General features: G+C 40.3%; 3 protein-coding genes across 3 annotated transcripts; 2 read left to right on the top strand and 1 right to left on the bottom strand.

Annotated features, from left to right (window-relative positions):
- Nucleotides 1-343: 343 nt before the first annotated feature.
- CIB3 (calcium and integrin binding family member 3) lies at nucleotides 344-6,028 on the bottom strand. The gene is made up of 6 exons (XM_054805952.1): nucleotides 5,936-6,028; nucleotides 4,324-4,358; nucleotides 2,521-2,632; nucleotides 2,003-2,150; nucleotides 910-1,105; nucleotides 344-448 (listed from the first exon to the last, which is right to left on the bottom strand). Exons 1-6 carry the CDS (start codon nucleotides 6,026-6,028, stop codon nucleotides 427-429), a joined length of 606 nt encoding a protein of 201 aa, XP_054661927.1. The 3' UTR covers nucleotides 344-426.
- On the top strand, nucleotides 5,958-7,267 carry FAM32A (family with sequence similarity 32 member A). Its single transcript, XM_054805873.1, has 4 exons — nucleotides 5,958-6,103; nucleotides 6,184-6,322; nucleotides 6,459-6,512; nucleotides 6,682-7,267. The coding sequence occupies exons 1-4, from the start codon at nucleotides 6,027-6,029 to the stop codon at nucleotides 6,748-6,750; spliced, it is 339 nt and encodes a 112-aa protein (XP_054661848.1). The 5' UTR covers nucleotides 5,958-6,026; the 3' UTR covers nucleotides 6,751-7,267.
- Nucleotides 7,268-7,684: 417 nt separating this feature from the next.
- On the top strand, nucleotides 7,685-16,099 carry AP1M1 (adaptor related protein complex 1 subunit mu 1). Its single transcript, XM_054805645.1, has 12 exons — nucleotides 7,685-7,793; nucleotides 8,448-8,604; nucleotides 8,987-9,054; nucleotides 9,620-9,750; nucleotides 9,990-10,137; nucleotides 10,532-10,658; nucleotides 11,038-11,180; nucleotides 12,032-12,103; nucleotides 12,395-12,553; nucleotides 13,190-13,315; nucleotides 13,510-13,585; nucleotides 14,184-16,099. The coding sequence occupies exons 1-12, from the start codon at nucleotides 7,752-7,754 to the stop codon at nucleotides 14,204-14,206; spliced, it is 1,272 nt and encodes a 423-aa protein (XP_054661620.1). The 5' UTR covers nucleotides 7,685-7,751; the 3' UTR covers nucleotides 14,207-16,099.
- The last annotated feature ends 6,013 nt before the right edge of the window (nucleotides 16,100-22,112 follow it).

Raw genomic sequence — 22,112 nt, 5'->3', positions numbered from 1 at the left:
GAGGAGTCGCTTATGCAATTTTGATTAACCATAATGTTTTTAAATCTATTTTCAAGGGGGTTTTACTGGATAAGGCATTTTCTTAGGAAATTTTTTTTTTAGAAGCTACAATTTGATGCAAGTTCCTTTACTACTTGGTGGTATCCGAACTTTAAAAAAATATTTCCCCTCTCTCTAGGCCGGATGTGCTCTAGCTAGGGGAGGAGGGGAACAGACATTTTGTTAAATTACGGGGAAATCTTGATGAAGAGCTTAATGAATTCTTTGTTTTAAAGAGGTAAACAAGAGACAGAGTTCTCTGACTGGTTCAGTTACCAGAAATTGTCCTCTTTGGTCCTCTCATTTTGTGCTCTCATGGATGGTAATCTCTGGTGAAGCAGTAGCTGAAGGTTCAAGAAGCAGTTCCGTCTACATGTTTCACTAGATTCAGATTCGAATGTGAAATGTGCTATTAAAAGAGGAAGTAACAATCACTTATGGATTCACTACAAGTAATCCTAGGACTGTACAGCTTTGTTTTGCAAAGCACTTGCAAAGAATAGGTACATTAAATAAAGGCAAGATTTGAGTGCTGCTTTGTGTAAGACATGCATCAGAAACCATATTAAGACTGTTACACATTGAGTGAGCTAATCTCATATACTTATCAGTGGAGCCTAAGTGCTAATATTAACTTTTTAAGTTAGGAGGACTTTTTATCATATGAAAAGTACATTGGAGGTTCAAAAAGCAAGACAAGAAGCCTCCACACTTTTTCAAGCATCTGTCGTTGCGGTGGGCACCTCTACTAGAAACTGTTGGGGAAGAGTGATGATCTGTAATAGCTGAGGAGACATAAAACACACTTCAGAGACTTCTGATGGAAAAACTAAAAGCAATTTTATGTTAGAAATTAAAAGCAAATACTACCTGAGGAAATCTGGAGCTCGTATTATCATATGCTGAAAGTCTTCCAAAGAAAGCTTGCCATCATTGTCCACATCGGCTTCGTAAATCACCTTTTCACATACAAGGCTAACTTCTTCTGGGGTAAGTTCATTTCGGGTTAATTTGTTAACAGTTTTCTCTAGATCTGATTTGCATATGTAATCATCATTGTTAAAATCTGTCAAAGGAAACAAAATTAATTCAAAGGCAGCTTTTTACATGGTTGACTGCCAACATCTAATAGGAAGGGTTTGGTTCCCAGGCCATAAGTAGAACTCTCAAATCAGAAATGAAGTCTTGTAGTTATCCATATTTGCTTGTATGAAAATTCAATAACAAAAGTTCTGGAATCATTTCTGCTTATCTAACATAAGGGTAACAATTGTAAATAGTTTAATCACTAAACATAGTCTAGCCATAATTAAATCATTCTAGCAAATCGGTACTACTGAACTAAATGCAAGAAACAGTAACAAGTTAAAGGAAGAGAATGAGCTGTTCAGTTTTGGTGGGGGTTTACTTTTTTAACATCTTTGCTGAATCACATACAGTTTAAATTGCAAAAAAAATGTTTGATATATTGTTTGGCTTTAGCTGATCATAAAGAAACTAACTAAAATGGTGCTGTTAAAAAAAAAAAAAAAAAATTCATTAAATTTGTCCTGGGAGAAAAATGCTAGAAGTGTGCTTCCCTGCCTCCCACCTTCCCCTGCCAAAAACACCCTGCAGATTTATGGGCAGCTAAATCCCTTGTGCTGCACTCTTCCAAGCAGGCCCTCAGACAGAAGTATTTCTTAAATGTTTATCAGATCTTGAAAACTGCAGATCATTTCAGGTTGTAAATTTTGTAGTAAATCCTAATCCTAAATAAGTAAGAGAAGAGTAGGGACAAAAGGATAAAGAAGACCAGAAGTTTCTAGGAGAGAGAACAGTCATTCAAATGCAATGAAAAGAAAGGCTGTATTAAAAATATACCTAACTAGAAATCATTATGGTGGCAAAATGAATATTTTGTATCCCTACATGAAGCTGCAGGATTTCCCCAAGGTTTGCTTTTTATGCATGTCTCACTCACCATAAATTTTAAAAGCATAATAAGCTTTCAAGTCTCTGGGAGCCATTTCACTCAGCACTGAAAACATGTCCAAAAAATCATCTAAAGTCATATTGCCGTCTCCATCCTCTGAGAAAACCTCTGCTATCCGCTGGCGAAATGGATTGTCCTGGGCAACAGAACACAGGAGCAAGGGAAGGTCATCTTTACTACCATTTATTTAAGTGCAGATAAGACACAATTGGAGCATGATTATTTTTGTTGCAGCCCTTTTTTTGGCAAATACTCCCCTTTCTGCTATTATGTTCTTGCCTAATGTTGTATCAGAGGTAGACACAGCTGCAGCTTTCTTTAACCTTTGTGCAATGTTAGAGTGTTTTCAGGAAATCACAAGAAGCTTCCAGAAATACTTTTGACTTCAATAGCCAAAATTTGTATTTCAGCCTCCCAGCAATTAGTACTAGATGAATTATTTTAAAAAGGGGGTAGATGAAGCTGAAATGTGTCACTCGATTCTAGTTGTGTTCCCTGCTCCGTACCTTCAGCTCTGGCATGCTGCCAATGAGTTCATAGGGAAGTGTCACGTCTGGTTTATCTGTGTAGTCAAGTGGAACTAGCTGTGGGGCTAGATCTCGGTATCTGTAAAACAGTCTGAAATAGAAAGAAAGGCTTGTTTAGGGAACAAGTTATTTAGACCACTGAGAACAATGTGATTGCCTTTTCTGTATCATTCTTCACACTTTGCATCCTTTACCAGATGGATATCAGTCACTAAGTAACATTTAGTATAGCCTGTAGTTGTTGGTGGAAAAGACAGTATTAAAAAGAATAACATAGTGTAACGAGTGAAAAATACAAAGCCTTAATGCTTACAGAACAATTAGGTGAAAATGCTTACACAGGTCAGGCAGCCAAACTACTAGATAGCATTTATCTGAAAACAGATTTTTACAAAGTTTCAGATTTACTTCTACATTGCCAGCAATGGTATTCAGGCATGTAGTTATGTATGTTTGTGATAACAAGGCACAAGACCTTCAACCTGAAGATCCACTTAATCAGTTTCCAAACACACAAAAATTTGTTGCAAGGTGAAAGGAATCTGTTTTCCAAGTCTGCAATCAATGTGACCAAAAATAATGGGCTTTAACTGGAGCATGAAAGATTCGGTTTAAATGTCAGAATAAAACTCTGAATGCCTCAAGCCATGGGCGGGCAGAGAGAGATCTGGGACCATCTCTACCATATTATTATCCACCCCAAGTATCTTCCTGGTTTTCCATAGAACTCAGGTTCAAGAGACAGAAAATGTGCATAACAATTTGAATGTATTCACCGCTTTTTCAGCATGCTATTTGCTTCAGTTGTTGTGCTACAGTAAGGATCCCATTCACAGCTGTTATTAACAAAACAATAGGACAGAATTTTAAAAGGGATCCTTATCAATAATAAATGTCTTATGACACAGTTATGGTTCTGGCCTCTATTTACTATGTGGAAAGGAGACAGATTTAGATTTCAATTATTAAAGCCATCCATATTTTATCCTGTATAGAATTCATACACAGATATCAAGGTTCTAAAGAGGGACATGCTCCATACAAAATTGTCACTCGTGCTCTACCCTGCAGCAAAATTAGCAGATACTGTGCAATGACATCTTGAGAGATGCAGAAACTGAACGCTTCCCTTTATGCACAATGGTTAGGAAAGGCAAATGCAACTTCAATATTATGTACGTTACTACCTGGGTAAATATTTTTTATGAGAGAAGCACAAGTTGAGGTTTTCAGTGAAGATTCTCAGACCATCATGAATAGAATACTGAACCTGTCTTTATCAGAGCCTTTGGCCAGAGATTAAATGGAGTGCTCAATGAGGCACGTGAAGGCTTTGGGAAAAATGCACTTTAGAGTATCAGTATAATTATTTACATGAAGACATAAAAAATGTGAATAAAACTTGACAACAATAATCAAGGTTTTAATAAACCAGGCAAAGTACCCCAGAGAATAACAGGATACTTTGAAGCATTTGTCATAAAAGAAGGTGAGGGGAACGTGGATGTCACTGGCAAAGTATGCATTAAAATATAACTTATGTTTATTACTGATAGAGAGACTGGTACTTTAATACAAAATTTAGAATTCTGGCTCAGTTTAGTATAGATTACATAGGGTTTGTACATAAAAAGACAACAAAAATGTTTAGATTGCCCAAAGGTATTGTTTTAAATTTGTGTAAATCCATTTAAAAATTATTTTAAAAATACCTCACCCTATATGTAACTTGTCTTTATGGCACTCTGCCCTTTACCCACAAAATGTATATACAAGACTCACCTCAGAATTTCTTTCCTTGTAAAGAATGTGCAGTCCTATGAAATAAGAAAAGATATAACATGTAATGACAGTTTTTAGCATGCATTGGCCCAAACTCTTCCCGTACAGCAATTTAAAAGAAGTTATATTGTAATATATGTGGCCAAGCATTAAAGCTCTTTCTTTTTAGCACATAGTTAGTATTTTATAGCCCTTCTTGATGTAAGAATCAAAATATGTTACTAAATTCTTTGCTATAATTTAGTACTCCTATGTCATAATTTTTAAAAGAGATTATTTTAATAAAGCCCTCACCATTATTCAACATTCTGTCCAAACAGCCATTCGGTTTGGTTTATACCTGATAAGCATCCAGTTGCTCTGGAGTGAAAATAGTTTGCTTGTTGCCCATTTCTGGCTCTGAATGCTGATTCTTGTCCCATCGTTCTTTCCTCAAAGGCACCTTTATAGGAGGTCTGGATATTCAGTTATTAAAAGCTACAACAATGAGGTTCAGGTATAGCAGAGGATCAAGTAACCAGCTTCCTTATTCCACAGGCTGCAAAGTATCATAATAGAAGCATTTCATCAAATCTTTAGTCCGGCCACTTAAGGCTCTTATCCAGCATCGCTCACCTGTCTCCTGTGTGCACAACAAAGACTCATGTTACAGTATTTAGCCAAACTACTGACAGCTTCTTGTTTGTGTCTTTGAAGCAGCAGGTAGGCTTCGTGGATCATGCTTTTTCATTCCTTCAGGTATGGTAAATTATCTGAAAAGTGTTAACAATGTCTTTCTTTAAGAATTAACACCAAATGCTAGAAATTATTAACAGTGGTAGTAACTCCTTGTCCTGTCCTTCTCACTAATGCTAATGGTAGTTTGTACTGCAGGTAGTATCTATAATATATGCTCACTCCCCTTATTCTGCATTATCTGCTAATACACATTACCACAGTTAATGATTATTAGTGCGCCATGATACACATATACTGATACATATATGGCCTTTACACTGAAAATAGGTGTGGGTATAAAATTTATACATATGAACAGAAATGTGGTACTACAGGCTGTATGAAACATGAAAAACAAGGGGAGGAGGAGGAACTGACTGCACAGCTACAGCACGTGGCAGGCTGCCTTATTTATTGATCACAGACAGGCTGCAAAACCTTAATTTCTGGGTCATTCCTACCATCCGGCTGGATGGGCTCCTCTGTCTGGTGAAAAATCTATTACCCTCAGCAAGGAAAGCTGGCCTCCTCATCAAATAACCATTGTTATAGAATCGTTTAGGTTGGAAAAGACCTTTAAGATCATCAAGTCCAACTGTTAACCGAACACCGCCAAGCCCACCACTATCCACATCCCTAAGCGCCACATGTCTATGTCTTTTAAATACCTCCAGGGATGGTGACTCAACCACTTCCCTGGGCAGCCTGTTCCAGTGCTTGACGACCCTTTCGGTGAAGAAAAAATTATTCAGAATTGTTCTGTTCGGCCTGGAACAAGATGTGTGGGGAGGGCTGGGGATGGCTTTTTTTTCCGGCGCAGCCCGGATCTGTGGACTCTCCTCTCAGGGCGGTTTCGGCTTGTAGCGGTTTCCCCTCACAGAGGGAGAGGACACACCGTTGCCGCGGCAACGGCGCCGCGCGCGCGCTCTGCGCCACGCTGCCGCCAGGGGGCGCCGCAGTGCGACGGCCGCCGCGGCGGAAGCGCCATGGCGGACTACGAGGCGGTGCAGCGCGGGCCGCTGCGGCTGAAGGGCAGCAGCGCGGCCCTGGGGGCCGGCAAGCGGTGAGGCGGCGGCGGGGAGCCGGGGGGAGAAAACCGGGGAGGGCAGCCGGGGCTGGATGCTGACCGCCCTCTGCCCGCAGGAAGAAGAAAAAGGCGAAGGACAAGGCCCAGATCCTGGAGCAGATCGTGAGCAGCAAGAAGCAGGAGGAGGAGAAGAAGCGCGGCCTGGACAAGCGGACCCCGGCACAGGTGGCCTACGAGAAGATGCAGGAGAAGCGGGTAGGGCTGCCCTACCTGGGCCAGACTCCGTCTGGGGGTTCGGGGGGGATTTAAAAACCCCAATCGACCCCTCAGATGCAGCCTCTGAGGGGCTACATTGCTGGAAGTAACCGGCCTTTCTTGTGTCTTCCTCCAGCAAATGGAGAGGATCCTGAAGAAAGCATCGAAAACCCATAAGCAGAGAGTGGAGGTAAGCTAAATCATCCCGATTTACCCAGGCCAGCATGCAGGCTTGTTGGGTTGGAGGAACTGTTCCACCTTCACAAAACACAGAAGTGGGGAGGCAGAGGGTCTGTGGTTCAACGGTGGTTGTGTCAGCACCAAATATTAAACGTTTTCTTTCTCTTTCTCTCCCCTAGGACTTCAACAGGCACTTGGATACTCTGACTGAGCATTACGACATTCCTAAAGTCAGCTGGACTAAGTGAATGGACTGCTTTTCAAGGCTTTGGATCAGGAGTTGTGTTTTGTTTGTATTGAATGGGGTTGCCATGTAAATCTGTGTATTCTCCATACTGAATGTTTAATATATCTTCTGAACGTTTATGACTTTGTACTTATTTCATTGTTTTGGTTTTTTAAAACCAAGTATTCAACAAGCTCCTCTTGGCTGATAAGCTCTGATTTATATAGGTGCAGAGGGCTTTTTTTTTTTTTTTTAGTGCTTAAAGCAGGATTAAGGCCAATATCAATCGCTGTGAGCCAGCTGGAAAATGTTCCTTTATTTGTTTGATACTAACAGTTCTCGGTTTTGGAATTGAAAAGTCCGACAGTGTCACGCTTTGTAAGCTTCTGTTTTAAGTTATAGGATTTGTATAATTTCTATCTAGGGTTGTTTAAGAGGTTGGGTAACTTGCAACTTTGATGTAACTTATTAAAATACTGCTTTTATCCTTCTTTTGGTGCTGACTTGCCTATAAAATCAGGGGCAGTGCACTGCTGAAACAGTTTGTGTGTGGAGTTTTTTTAAGTGCCTTGCCTGCCTTTACAATTCTTACTCCCTTTGAGAGATGACGTGTATCTTGGTGTTTAAAAGCCTAACGTGCCTCTTGAATCCCAATATCGCCCCTCTGATGTGGCTGGTTGGGCCCTGGGGCTCCCACCTCAGCCTGCCCAAACCTACACCGTGAGCTGCGGCCCCTTGTTCCGGCGCCGTTAGCGTCCGGCCCCGCTCCCGGTGTTGTTTCAGCGCTGCGGGACCATTTCCCGGCGGGGAAAACGACCCCGGGGCAACCCACACCGGGACTATTTAGCACTCGGAGAGTCAACGTGTTCTTCCGCTGCTGCGGCGGAGCCCTGCGCGAATCCCTCCCCCTCCAGCAGCCGGGCCTCGTTTCGTCACTTCCTGCCGGAAGTGCTGTGCGGGAAGCGGAAGTTGGTGTGTCTGCGGCCGGGCGACACGGCGGCCCGGGCGGGAGGCGGTGGGGCGATGTCGGCCAGCGCCGTCTACGTGCTGGACCTGAAGGGGAAGGTGAGGCCCGGGCCGCGGCGGTCTCTGTGAGGCCGAAGCGGGGGGGGGGGGGCCTCCCTCGCCCCGGGCTGCTGAGGGGGTCGGGCACGCCGCGGTCTGTGAGGGGCCCCGGGTTGGTGGGGCTCCCCCGGCCTCCTTGGGATCTGCAGGAGCCGCTTTCCCCTTCGCGGCCCCTCCTTGCTGCGAGCACGGTGTCACCTGGCACCGCGGGTCCGAGGTGTGACGGGGAGCCCTGGCCTGTATCTCCTCGCAGTTGTGGATGCTGAGGGAGGTGGCTGCTGGTAGCAGGGCCCTTGGGCATCCCACCTGGGTAATTAATCTCTGCCGTAATTGGAGGTGGTTTGTCTCAGAGGACTTGCATGTTTTCCCATCCTAAAAGCGTTATTAGGGCATGTGCAGCAATAGGTGAAGAATAACTCTGGAAAATATTAATACATGACACTGCAATGAAAGATTAAGAATTGCATTCTAATCAGCAAAGTATTTTGGCATTGTGATTTGCATTTATAGTGTGCACAGAGGCTAGAGTGAAGCTTGGTGACTTTTTTAAAGTTACTTAAAGAGGTCTTCCAAATATCTTGTGTGTTGATTTTGCATGGTAACATCATCTCATGAAAGAGAAAAAATATAAGGACTTTGTTGTTCTCTTTGTAGGTTCTCATCTGTCGGAATTACCGTGGAGATGTGGACATGTCCGAGGTGGAGCATTTTATGCCAATCCTCATGGAAAAGGAAGAAGAGGGGACACTTTCTCCTATCCTAGCACATGGAGGAGTTCGTTTTATGTGGATCAAACATAACAACTTATATCGTATCCTTTGTACTGCAAATAGCTCGCATATGCTAATACGCCAAGTGCCACTATGTTGTTTTCGTTGTTTGTATCTAAGTGCAAACCTAGAAAATGAGCGCAGTGACATAAGGAGGCTCTATTAAATAAAGTTGGTTTACGCTTTACGTAGTGTCATGTGCACCACCAGCACAGGGTGCAGAAAACTGTTAATATTAGTTTTACTCTAATAAATTATTTCCTGAATGTTTATCTTCGTATCTCATTGGGCCAGGAGTACTGTTAGTTAACTCTTAGGGTTTTTTGGCCAACTCCAATTGCCTAAAGGCTTTTAAAAATGCACTTAGTAAACACTTTTTTGAATGGTGACTCTGAATGCACGTTCCTGAACATCCTTTATCAGTTGTTGCAACTTCTAAGAAAAATGCTTGTGTATCACTGGTATTTTCATTTTTATATAAAGTAGTTCAGGTGAGTATGACATTTCAGAAGTAACTTCCATCTTCTTTTCTGTTCAGTCTAAATAGAAGTGCATAGAGCTTTCGTGTTTTTAAAGAACTCTATGGTAATAGCATTTTTACTTCATATTTGATTATTTTATAGAACTATCTTCCTAACCACTAATAATGGAATTGATATTTTGTAGCTGTGTAGGCAAAGGATGTGACACAATGCTGTAAGTAGTTGCTCAAGACCCGAGAACACAGAGGAGGATTGTGAACTTGATGCATGAGTAGTGGCATATCATATAGATTCTATGTTTGGTTCATCTGTACCTGGCATGAAAAATATTTTCTCCAGAACAAATATTTTTCATAATAATTAAGAGTTGCATCTAGGATTCTCTAGCTCTCTTTTAATTGAGGTGGGTTTCCTGAGGCTAATCTTCTGAACAGAATGCTGTTTGTGAATTATGGGGTTTGGTTTGGGGCTTTTTAAAAATTATTATTTTAGATGCAAGAATACATTCTGAATGTGCTGTACTTCCTCAGTTAATGTCCTCCTTCTTCCCCTCCCTCCTGTCGTTTTGTTTCAGGTTTTTTCTGAATATTTCAAGGAGTTGGAAGAAGAGAGCATTAGGGATAATTTTGTTATTATTTATGAGTTGTTAGATGAGCTTATGGATTTTGGTTATCCACAAACCACTGATAGTAAAATTTTACAAGAGTAAGTATCATTCTCCATCACTTAGAATGACAAACTCCTTGGAAAGTTTTGAGCATTCTTTCATATGCAAACAAATATTTTGGCTTGGTCTAGTTATCAAAAAAAATAATGCTTGATAAAGTGTAGCTTAGTAGTATCAAACTTCTCTTTGTTGCTGATGTGAATCTGACATTAAAGGTGCTTCAAAAGTTGCAAAGTATAATTTTCATTTTTTTCATGCCAATTCTGTGGCTGTAAAGGTACATCACTCAGGAAGGTCACAAACTTGAAACTGGAGCTCCACGTCCGCCTGCCACTGTTACAAATGCTGTTTCATGGAGATCAGAAGGGATAAAATACAGGAAAAATGAAGTGTTCCTGGATGTTATAGAGTCTGTTAACCTTTTGGTGGGTACCTTTAACTTTTAATGAGAATTATAATAGGAAGCGTTGAAAAGGGCTTATTGTCTGAAAACCTGCAAGGGTACAATAGCAAGTCAGACTAACTGTGACTGGTGTACTGTGGTGCTCAAAACAGTGTCAGTCATTAAGACTGAGTACCCGTAAGGACATCCACTAGACAAATAATGCTTTACTTGGATGTATTGCTGATTTCTGAGATGTCTTTTCCTCCTCCATCTGTGCCCATGACCTCCCTGACCTAATTGTACTCTACTGGATTAATTTCTGAGGAGAAGGACGTATGAGAAAACTTGGGACATGGGGATGGGGTGGGAGTGTTGTTTGATGTCACAACATAGCACATCAGAGCAGTTTTATCTTTCTTTTTGTTTTTGTTCAGGTCAGTGCCAATGGAAACGTATTACGGAGTGAGATAGTTGGATCCATTAAAATGCGAGTCTTTCTCTCGGGAATGCCAGAGCTGCGCCTTGGTTTAAATGACAAAGTTCTCTTTGATAATACAGGCCGTGAGTATTTCAGTGATATCTCGGTAATCGTGAAAGATGTTATCTGAAGTCTTAGGTTTTGGGATGCTTGAGGTTCAGCTGAAAGGATTTGTTCTGAGATGACAGAAATAATCCCTTTATCAGTGTAGAAAAGCACATTAGGTCTTGTCTGACAATACCAAGCAAAGATGGAATGCCATGGTAATGCATGGTAACCATCTAGGCTTCCTCATCTCTTTTTTCATTGGGACTTCTGTAGTGCTAAAAACCTATAGCAAAGCTAAAGAAAATATTGGCTAAAAGGGAGGAATGTCACCAGACAACTGCTTTGTGTGTAACTGGCTGTGATGAGACTTTGGACATAATTGGTGTAGCATCTTAAATGTGTGTTTTCTGCTAGGTGGCAAAAGTAAATCAGTAGAACTGGAAGATGTAAAGTTTCACCAGTGCGTTCGTCTCTCTCGCTTTGAAAACGACAGGACGATTTCTTTCATTCCGCCTGATGGAGAGTTTGAACTCATGTCATATCGTCTTAATACCCATGTAAGTCTGGATGTATGGATGTAGACTATAGGATTTAATTATAGGAGATTGTTTTAGATTGTAGGCAAAATTGCTAATGGCTTTCTCTTAATTAGATTTTTTTTTTTTTTTCTTAAGGGATGGGGAGCATAGGCATTTTCAAGTCAACCGTTATTAGCAAATCTTTGTGCTGTCTTTTTGGAGGAAGTAAGAATGAGTTTAGAAATAACTTGGCAATAAGTCTCTGTCTTTCTGACTACTATTGAAACTGCTTCTGAAATACCATTCCTGTGATGACTTTTTTTTTTTAAGCTAACTATGTGATGAAATGTCAGTATAGCAATTCATTGTGCTTGACAACAACAGTATTTATGTCATTCAGTTTTAGTAGAGTACGCTAGCCACAGTAGTAAGGATAAGCTTTCCTTTCAGAAAAGGAAAAATTCAGTATAGAGAAGGTCTATAATATGCAACTATGACAGGAGACAAGAAATGAAAAATTTAGTGTTAATTTTTTATTTTAAGGGCAGTAGTTTGAATTATATTTAGGGCTTCTCATAGTTTAGTCCTTAGTGTGTTAAATTATGAAATATTTTGGAATGCAAGTGTTTGTTATTAGGGATAACATACATAGACATACCTTTTAAGCCCGTAATTCTTGCAACACTTGGACATTGGTGTATCAGTGCTTACTCATTTGTATAATTGTTTTTTTGGTAAAATAAACCCAACAACTTGTTTGTCATTTTGAATACCACAGACTTTCTGTTTTCTGTAGGGCTCACGTGCTGAGTATAGCTTTACGAGGAAGCAACATTTTCATGACCGTGTCAAAGTAAAACCTACAGCTGTTAAGTGTTTTTCCCCCTTAGGTAAAACCACTGATCTGGATTGAGTCTGTGATTGAAAAACATTCCCACAGCCGCATCGAGTACATGATCAAGGTCAGAAGTTCTAAAATAATTATGGCTAATTTTAGCCTCCTCCTTCATTTGTTTTCAAAGCTTGCCCAGCAGCGTGTGCTTTTTTGTGCAAGTATTTAGTGTTTCTGTGTGACGTGCATCTCTTTGAAAACTTCACTTGTAAGTTACGACCTCTGTGTTACAATTCTGTTTCTTAGTCTGTAGATTGGGGTGGAGGGGAATTGTATGTCTCACAGCTCTCTGAACTCACTAGCATAATGGAAATATTTAGAGGCCTGCTTTTCTGATTCTTTTTTTTTTTTTCTTCTTTAGGCAAAAAGTCAATTTAAGCGTAGATCAACCGCCAACAATGTGGAGATTCACATTCCAGTTCCAAATGATGCGGACTCGCCAAAGTTTAAAACCACTGTTGGAAGTGTCAAATGGGTTCCAGAGAACAGTGAAATTGTCTGGTCCATTAAATCTTTTCCAGTAAGTATTATTTTTAGTCTTATCGCTTATAGTAACTTGAAGTTACTGTTTTATGACTGTTCAGACTCTGCCTAAAGCAAATTCTAATAGTATCAGACAAGAAGTACTAGCCTCCTCTTCTCCCGTGGATGAAGGATTGAAACTTGCTAATTGATGTTTAAGAGACTGTTTATATTTGTTTAACTGGGATAATTTTTCAGAACTAGGTTAGAGAGCAGATTTGTGAGTGCTGGCTGTGGATGGTGTAATGCCTTGGCCTAGATTTAGCAGCAGCTGGTTTAGTTTGTCAGACTCTGCTTCTTGGGTGGTTCCATGAGCATGAGCTCTTTCAAATGCTAATGGTGTGGCAGTACAGCTGCCTGTCACCGTTTAATCAGAAAGGTCAGCAGCACCCTTGTCTTTTTGAGTATGAGGCTGGAAGAAGATTAATTATGCCTCAGGCTGGTCCGAGTTTGATCTGCATCTTAAAAAAAAAAAAAGTCTTTTCAAAATAAAAACAAGTGCTTGCTTTTAAGCCCTAGAGAACAGCTCTAATGGAGTTCAGCAATTTGACCTTAAGACAGCCACTTGTATTGTTGCAAGTTTGTTTTTTTTTTTTCTTGAAACAAAAAATAAAAATCTGTCCCTTTTGGGTAGGGTGGAAAAGAATACCTGATGAGAGCTCACTTTGGACTTCCAAGTGTTGAAGCTGAAGATAAGGAAGGAAAACCTCCCATTAGTGTAAAGTTTGAGATTCCATATTTCACCACTTCAGGAATCCAGGTTAGTAGCTGAAATACTGGCAAGTTAACATGCTAGGCTCTTAACACATAGGTTTTTCTCATCTTCTTGATGATTCCTGTTCTGTGTTATCCATAAAACACATTTTTGACCAAAAAAAATTTCTTCTTCTTTTTTGCTGAACGCTGTTTGGCTGACATGGGAAACTTTTATTTCTTAGTAATCTTTTTTTCCAGGTTCGCTACTTAAAGATAATTGAGAAGAGTGGCTATCAGGCTCTCCCGTGGGTTCGTTACATTACCCAGAATGGAGGTAAATGGAAGGCAATAGTCTGTAGGCTACTCTCCAACTTGCATGTTTTGTTTCTCCAGCATACACCTACAAATTGAAACACAAAACCAGCTTGCTCATGTCCTTCAGTATTAAACTATACTGTTTAGATACATGTTAGATTAAGGTATACTGCTTTTTCCAGTCATCTTTTGTTGGTGTCTTAATGAAGGGCACAATGGGATAGCTCAGTAATGCTGTTCAAGTATTTTGTAATTAAGCTGGGATTGGGTGAGATTTTTGGAATATAAAAAGAAATTGCATATGCATATCATTCTGCCAGCTTTAAGATATCTAAGACACTGTCTACTAAAAGATACTAGATCATTTGCAAGTAAAAGCAGAGGGGTTTTTTGGGTTTTGCTTTTTGTTGGTTTTGCTAATTAACTTTTTTCCTGGCTTGGAAGCATGACTGCCTGCAATTACCTTAATCACTTTAGAGCCCATTTTCATGGCAGTTCCACACAGAGATTTGGGTTTATTTTATATTGCTTCATCCCGATACACTGATCGGCTTTACTACCTTCAGTGAGGCAACTTACTAAAACTGGGGTTTTGGATTTTTTTTCCCCCTTTACAGACTACCAGCTTCGAACACAGTAAAACACCTCGCAAGCACCACAGACGACAGAACTTCAGACCTAGAATTTGTTTGCAGAAGCTTCTGTGGTACTGAGAGCTGTGAATGTTGTTGCCAAGGGTCTTGTTTCTGCAATCTTGGATTGGCAGGAGAAAGATTGGAAATTTACTGTTTTCAATAATGTGTTTGAGCATTTGAACCATTAGTATTGATTGTGTTGAATATTTATTTCATTCTTAGAACATGCTGATCTTGCTGCTAAACGCTAATTACATTAGGAGTAGCAGTTACCTTGCGGAGCCAGGAATACAGACTGAACCTTGAGAATGTCTTGTCAAAGCCTTGTCCGTTACATTCACAGAGTTTCTCATATTTTCGGATCTCTGAAGACATTGGCAGCATTATGCTACAAATTAGGGAGACGATTGTGCAATTAAATGACTGCTGAACACTTGTATTTAGCCCGAGGTATTTATTTTTTTTCTGGGCATATGGGTGCCTTAACTCATTCAAAGCTCTGTTAACTTATGAAAAAATTACGGAGTTAATACTATCTGAAGTCCAAAAATATTATTTGTTCTTTTTGCATGGTTTCAAACCAATTAATCTGACAGAACAACTTCAAGTGAGAGGTTTGGAAACACAAACATGGGTGCGTTAAAGACTAGTTAACTGAGAACAAGAGATCAGAGAAGTAAATGTCTATGGGAACATCTCGGTGGAAGCATGATGATTGCTACTTCAAGTTAGTTGAAATGCAGACTGAAGAGTTTCAACCCTGTGATAACCCTAGGGCATGAAAACCCTATGCCAATTGACTAATATTTGCTTTTTTTTTTAATTTCTATTTGTAAAACAAGTTCAAAACAGTAATATGTAGGCATAAGACCTTAGATTAATTATTAAAAAAAAAGACCAAAACCATTCTGGAGATGATTAAATTTGGTAAGAAGATTAGGGGCGTTTATTATTATTTTTCCAGATAATAGTAACATACTTCAACCTCTTCCTGAAAATTGATTGTTGTTTATGAAGAGGCTGATAAAAATACAGTTGCCATCTTTCTTCCAGCTTGCCTTTGTGTTAATTTAGGGCAAATATTTCCCTTTTTTGCTATAGTTTGCTAGAATTGTTTAACTTTCTTTGCCCTAAGGGGGAGATGCTTTCTTTCTCAGTCTTTTCTGTTTGTAAACAACTATTACTATAACTTCCTGGCAGAATGGATAACAGTTCGGAATGTTATACTTAAAGGTATTATTTTTTTTTACATGCCATTTCATTTTTTTCTGAGAAGCTAAGATTGGCATGGGTGTACATAGTTATTTTGATTTTTCAGAAAAATTTTGACAGTTATCAGTATTTTCTTTAAACAATTTTTAGAATGTTTTGGTTTGAATTTAGTACTCCTGACAGGCTAAATTTAAACCCTTAAAGCCTAAATATATGTCCGCAAACATGACATAATACACTCTGTGCAAGGTTCTCCACGCCGTTCTGTTGACAGTCCTTGACTTTCCCACAAGACTGAGAAGGTATTTCAGTCCTTGTCCCCACTAAATCCTTATAGACGAGATATCTAGATATATCTGTGTATACAGTATATACTATAAGCAAAAAAAAATCAACAAAATTCCCCTGAGATGCAGCTGCTGTAATGATACAGGAAGATCTGCCTCGGAAAGGACTGATATCGGAAGGTATCTAGGCAATAACCAGACAGCTAGTTGGCCAACGGTAGGTGTGGACATGTATATTCTGGAGTAAGGTTACTGTATTTGTCACCCAACAAGCTTGATGTTGAAACAAATTAAATCATCTTGTTCAAGATTTTGGTTCCACTACTCATTCTCATTTGAACAATTAAGCTTATGACTGGACTAAACATTTTTATATTAAAACTGTAACTGGTTGACAAATGGCTTTCTGATGAGTCTATTCTTCAAAGTGTTTGCTTTAATTATTTGCCTGTAAAAACTGACTCTCAACAGCTTCATATTTTGACACAATTTGATTCTGTTTTGATGATGGGGCATCAGCCATGCTTGTCGAGGAAGTAATAAAGGGCAAAAAGTCCTTTTTGAAGCAGTTGCACCTCAGTCGCTCTTTCTTCAGTATGATCTACAGCAAGTTGTAGCCTCTAAGAGTACCCTCAGCTGTTCTGATACGAGCCCTGGATAAGTGGAACTGAACTCATAAAAGCTGAAAGTACTTATATTCCCCCATTTGTTTACCAACTTCTGACAAAATTTTTGCTTTTGTGTTCTCTGCAAAATTTGCGCATGTACCATAAAATTAGTGCTCATTAGCACCCTCTATTTCAGAAAGCAAAAAAACCCAGACCACCTCTTCAGCCATTCATTGTTGAAATGTAGGGTCCCTCTGTACTCTCACACAGGCATAAAGGCAGTAAGATGTTACTCTACCACTAGCTCTTGTAAGGAGTAACTTTTTTTTATGTAGGTTTTGTTCTTACAGCAACTGCTAAATCTTTCTTACCTGGTGGCCTCTGTTCCCTGCCTAATGTGGAAAAATGTAAATTTGATGGTCTTCCACTGTGCTACAGATAAGCACCTGATATAAAGTACTTTTAAAAGACAATTTGCATAATTCAGATAAGCAGTAAAATGTCTCATTTGTGTTTTCAAATCAGCATGGTTTCATAGCTCTGTTACCTGGAATTTGGAACATTAAGACTAAACTCAGGTGGCTCTGAAAACATGTCTGTTCCTAATACTAAGTCAGCAATGTTTAATATTCATCGCAGTTGTCTTTTTGTAATAAGCTAGGAAGCAGCCTAGTTTTTCTCAGCAAGCTGAGTTGTGTTCACCCTGCTCTATCCTTAAGACAGACTGCTGGCTCTGATTATTTCAACAGCAGGAAGCATTCCCCCCTCTCCTCCTCCCCAGGAATGCAAAACTAACCTCGTCTACGCATTATTTCATTGCTAACTGATTAGATAGCTGTTCCTCAAGGTGCGTCAGAGTGGAGTAAATAGGTATTTCGCTTCCTGTCGTGGTGTGTGTGTGTAACTGATATCTTGGCTTTCTTAGAATGAAAGGTTGCAACTACTAGGCCTTTTTTTTTTTTTTTTCCCTCCTCCACTGGCAGCTCTGCCAGTAGATGGCATTCTGAGCATGCCACATACTTCCCTTTAATTATCAGAAAGTTGTACGCTCAAATAGAATGTACAAAGTGTGCATTTTGATTTGGAAGGTACAGCTATTTTAGTACCTCTGAGTTCATAAAAAAACCCAATTTTTTTTCAGTCTTATGCAGTATGATTTTTGAAGTTCACCAACTTCCTCCTCAATTTAATTTGACAGTTTTCTTTTAACATTCTTATTTCTTTCTGTTACTCTGGCGTTCCTGACAATGGCAATACTGCAAAACAGAGCAGAGGGCATCAGCGCAAAGGCGATGGAGGAGCCGCTCTGCAGTGCCACAGAAGCAGCTACTCGGAGTTGTATGCTGGTGGTGGTGGACATTGCTGGGTCGCAAATTAAGACCCAGCTGGGGGTCTGGAAGCTCCTGTTTGATACAACATAGTGGAGAGAGTATCCCTTTTTTCCTTTTTTTCTTTTTTCCATTTCATTACCTCTAGAGAAAACTGGCTTTGTCTTGATAAAAGAAGCCAGAACCTCCTCTCAATCAAATAGAACGGGTGCATTAGAAAAGCTCCATCCTACCTCTGACTTCAGCTGGAGTGGGTCTTTGGTTGTTTTCTTTTACGTGTTTCTACTCTTCCTTCCTTATTGCCATCCTTTTATGCCTGTATGCTGTTTGGACTGTTTATATTTGCTTCTCGACTTTAATCTGAGCTGGTTTTGTCTATAAAACATTCTCACATATAGAGAGAAACAATAAGACTTTATCCATAGTGGGTTTGTCGCCACTTAGGAGGTTGCACCTGTTTATTTCTGACTTATATTCTGTGGCAAGAAATGGGCTAAACCTTGGCACCTCAATCTTGTGCCAAATGCAGTATGTTGCAATTCGTTCAGTGCTTCCCCCGTCGTCGTCCCCCCGCCCCCCCTCTGTGGTTGACACCCACTGCTTTTTGTAATTTCAGCAGCCCTGGCACCACGAGGCTTGATGGCCTTGCAGAAAATAGTGTCAGAGAGCAAAGTTAAGGGACAATATGAATAATCTTAATTGCTATGGTAATTAATTATACAAGAATGTCATTTATCCTACAGGAGAAGTTGTACTGAAATCATGAACGATCGTAAACCTTTCTTTCCACTGAATTTGTGCAATCCGGAGTGTCATACAAGTCATGCCCTCCCTACGCACAGATAAAACTTGTTTCTCTTGTAGTTAGGGCACATTGTCTTGACTCAGCGTTTATGAAAGCGCAGTTAGTCACATCTCTCACTGTAGTCAGATGCAGGAGCTTCCTTTTTGTAGTTATTTCACTCTGTTATTAGCGTATTAGTTAAAGACTTTGGGTCCTTCTGTGTTTCCTCCCTTCCCGGGGCTGGTGAACTGGGCTGTTGACTTTGATCGCTGGCTTTGGCAGCACGGGGTCTGTGTGCGGATCGTGGCCAGCTCTGGCTGTGGGCTCTTCACAATGTGACCGTTGCTCCGGGCAGCAGCGCGTCCAGCTCTGTTCCTTGTGCACTGGTTCCTAAACAGAAAAACGTAATATATTTTTAAAGATAGGAGTTGTAGCTAAACTCAGTTCCATGTTTGTTCTCCTGAAAATGAAGGATTCTTGTTTTGTTAGGACGTGTTCTGGGCTAAGTTCCCAGGAACTTGGTGCAAACAGCCATCTGAAATGGAGATCATCAATAGCCCTGCAAAATCAATGGAATCACACGGGAAGATTGAAGCCACTTTTCCTACTTCAGCTGTTCTGCCGCTTTGTGGTTACTGGCAGACTGGTTGAACCAGAGGATTTGGATAACTTTGAGTTTAATATCAGAAATGATGCCTAGGTTAACCTTACGCCCTCTCCCTCCTTCCTCTTTTCCTTCCCCCTTGAAGCTGCCAGCATCTCTTCATGCTCACTCTGGTCTCGTCACTGCCCTGGCCGTTGCAGCGTTGCACTGATGCAACTTTGTTGTGCTGTAGGTAGAATTACTCTGGGTTACTCTCAAAAACTTACGGACTAGAACCTGGAGCCTCTGAGTTCATTTGCAGGCTGATGGTCAAATAAATAAGCAGAAACAGGCCTGAATCAAATGATCAGCAACGTGAAGAACAAGACGCTCCCAAAGTCAGCGTGCTGGGCTACAGCCCGTTCTGGAGAAAGTTTTGTAGGCTTAGTTCAAATCTTGGCTGTGGATTTGTACCTTGGATCAAAGTTTTGTTGCAGGCCCTTCTCCAATATAAAGCAAAGAAATGTAAAACAACAAATATCTAGTGAAATCCAAACACAATCTGCTCTATGTTATGCTACAAAAATGAATGAACTCTGCCTCCCACCCTCTCCCACTGTGACTTGCTGTGAATAAGCACTGCTCAAAGGAAACTATCACAAGAAGTTCTGCCTCTTTCCAGCAGGAATAACAATTGAGCAAGGAAAAACGCTGACTAGTTTTATCTCCGCTCTTCCAGTTAGGCAGGTATAGGTGAAGAGCGGATGGGGCGTTTTAAGCAGCGTTGAAAGAACTCACTCTTAGCACAGAACTAAAGCCCAAACATCCAGTTATAAGGCTTTAAAAGTGTCCTGCGTAAGGAACGTCCTAGTCCTGATTTGAGACTTGCTTAGACCATCTGGAGCAGCATGGTTGTTGCACCACGGATTCTGAAGGATAGAAGAAGATCTAGGGAAATCAGGCAGACTGGGCTAAATCGAGAAATCTGTTATTTCTGAATTTCAATGGGTTACAAGTCATTGATGGACCTGTCGGATGGCAAGGAAGGCTCCGCAGAGTGACTCCTTCCCGGCAGGCTCTGGATTGCACTGTTGGGAAACCAGGGGTCGAGCCTATGCTCCAAAATCAGAGAGAGGGCGAATCTCGCTCTGGGTTTTTCCACTTTAAGCCTTAGTTTAAGCGCTTGTAGAAGCTGCTGGTTCCTACCCATGTTCTAGTGAGTGTAAATGTGCTCCTGCACCAGCAGGGAATGAGGAATTTGAGGTTCCCATGAAGTCCAGGAGCGAGCAGAGGTACTGGGTTTCTTGTCGTATCAAGATTTAGGGAGTTTTGCCATAAGGGCTTTCTGAGTGGGCTGGCAAATACCTGTTGGGTGTCAGGTAGGAGATCTCAACTGTACTTTAGAAATAGACAGTTAAGAGGTAATATACCCAAATTCAGCTAGGGTTTTATATTTTCAGGAAGTTCTTCCTCAAATCTCCTGGAGTGCTGCAGACCAGTGACTGCTGTGGTCTAGCCAAGGAGATGCAACAAAGCTACACAGACAGGAAGAGTTTGAAGAGACTTCAGTGTAAAAGTTGGAGAAAAAGCTTGGGGGAAAGGATATGAATGAGATCTGTTTAGAAACACCAACATTATAAACAAATGAAATCTGCTTTTTAGTCTTCAAACATAAAAAAACAGTCTATAAAGTTGAAAAGAAATATGTTTAAAATTGACAAAAGAAAATACTACAGTGTAAAATTCCACCTTTTCACTGTATTTGTTTAGAAAAGGACTTATCAGTCAAGCGCTGCCCCATGCCGGAGGTAGGAACCCTTTGCTCATAGAGCTGAGCTCTCATCTATGTTCCAGCCACCTCTAATTACTCCCTGGCCAATAGCGAGCGCATGGCTGCAGAACGAGCGTTTATTTTCTTTCTTGCTTATTTATTAAAACAAAAGCACAAGACAGAACGCTTCTACGTGTTGTGAACTCTACAATTGTTAAAGTTTCCGAGAGGTCACAAGGGTCCCAGATAACATTAGCAGCTAAGTGCTATGTTGTCCTTTTGTGTTATCAACAGGAAACATCTTTACCAGCACAGGAACTACAGCTTTGTAATTGGCCTGGTGCAAGAACATGACAGTGTTTTCTCATCCTATCAGGACTCGGATATTTTGGGAGCTGGTATATAAAGCTCGCAGCACACAGTGTCTTTTGGCCATTAGGAACAGGTTCATGTCAGAAATCAGTGTGCTTTGCTATTTTAGTAGTTGCTATAGTTGCAACATGAATGATTTTTTTTCTTGCCCTGCACGGTTCAGGGTGGTATTTCATTACAGTTCATATGTATATTTTTAATATTTGAGTGCAGATGGACATATTTAAGGTGATTAACATGGTGATATAAGTCTTGTAAAGAAGCATTTAGCAAATAAACAACGAATCCATAAATCATATCAATGCGGGCCTTGTTTAGCTTTCATTAAATACTCACAGACTTCTATGGTGCAGGATTGAGCTCTATCCAAGCAAATTTCAGATTCGCGAGATGATAAAATGTTATATTTGGGCTCTGAAATAAGAAGCGTTCCTTGTGCTGAATGACCTATGTGTTGAAAGGATCAGCCCTTCTGCCTCATGCAGTTAATGGTAAAAAAAAGGTCTAGTATCATCTATAACTGGTATTAGATCAGAGCAAATAGCATTTAAATGGAGCTGTAAAGAGCAAAGCTGGAAGGGGGCCAATATTGCAATTAATATTCTGTACAGAATTAAACCACTCGCTGATTATAGCAAACCATTCGGACCATTTGATAAAGCTGGAGTGTTTTTTTTCCATAGTTGCTGTCACTGTTATGATCCAAAGTAACTGTAACTACCAAGAGGGAAAAATGACAACAAAACCCCAGCACAATGATAGCCCAAAATTTGTCCTAAAAAGTGCATAATGAAAAATTATAATAGCTGGAGGTTCATTTTAATTCTTCAGAATAAACAATGCTACACAAACTTCACTGCACTCATCTATGGTTGCTTTTATGGAATTCCCAAAGTCAGATTTTTCTAATTTCCACTCAGAATTTTTCTTAAACATCCCTGAACTTCAGAAATCAATGTTATTTCT

The sequence above is a fragment of the Grus americana genome, chromosome 28, assembly GCF_028858705.1.
Source record: "Grus americana isolate bGruAme1 chromosome 28, bGruAme1.mat, whole genome shotgun sequence".
NCBI lineage: Eukaryota > Metazoa > Chordata > Aves > Gruiformes > Gruidae > Grus > Grus americana.
Note: the sequence above shows the minus strand (reverse complement) of the source record. Positions and strands in the feature narration are given on the sequence as shown.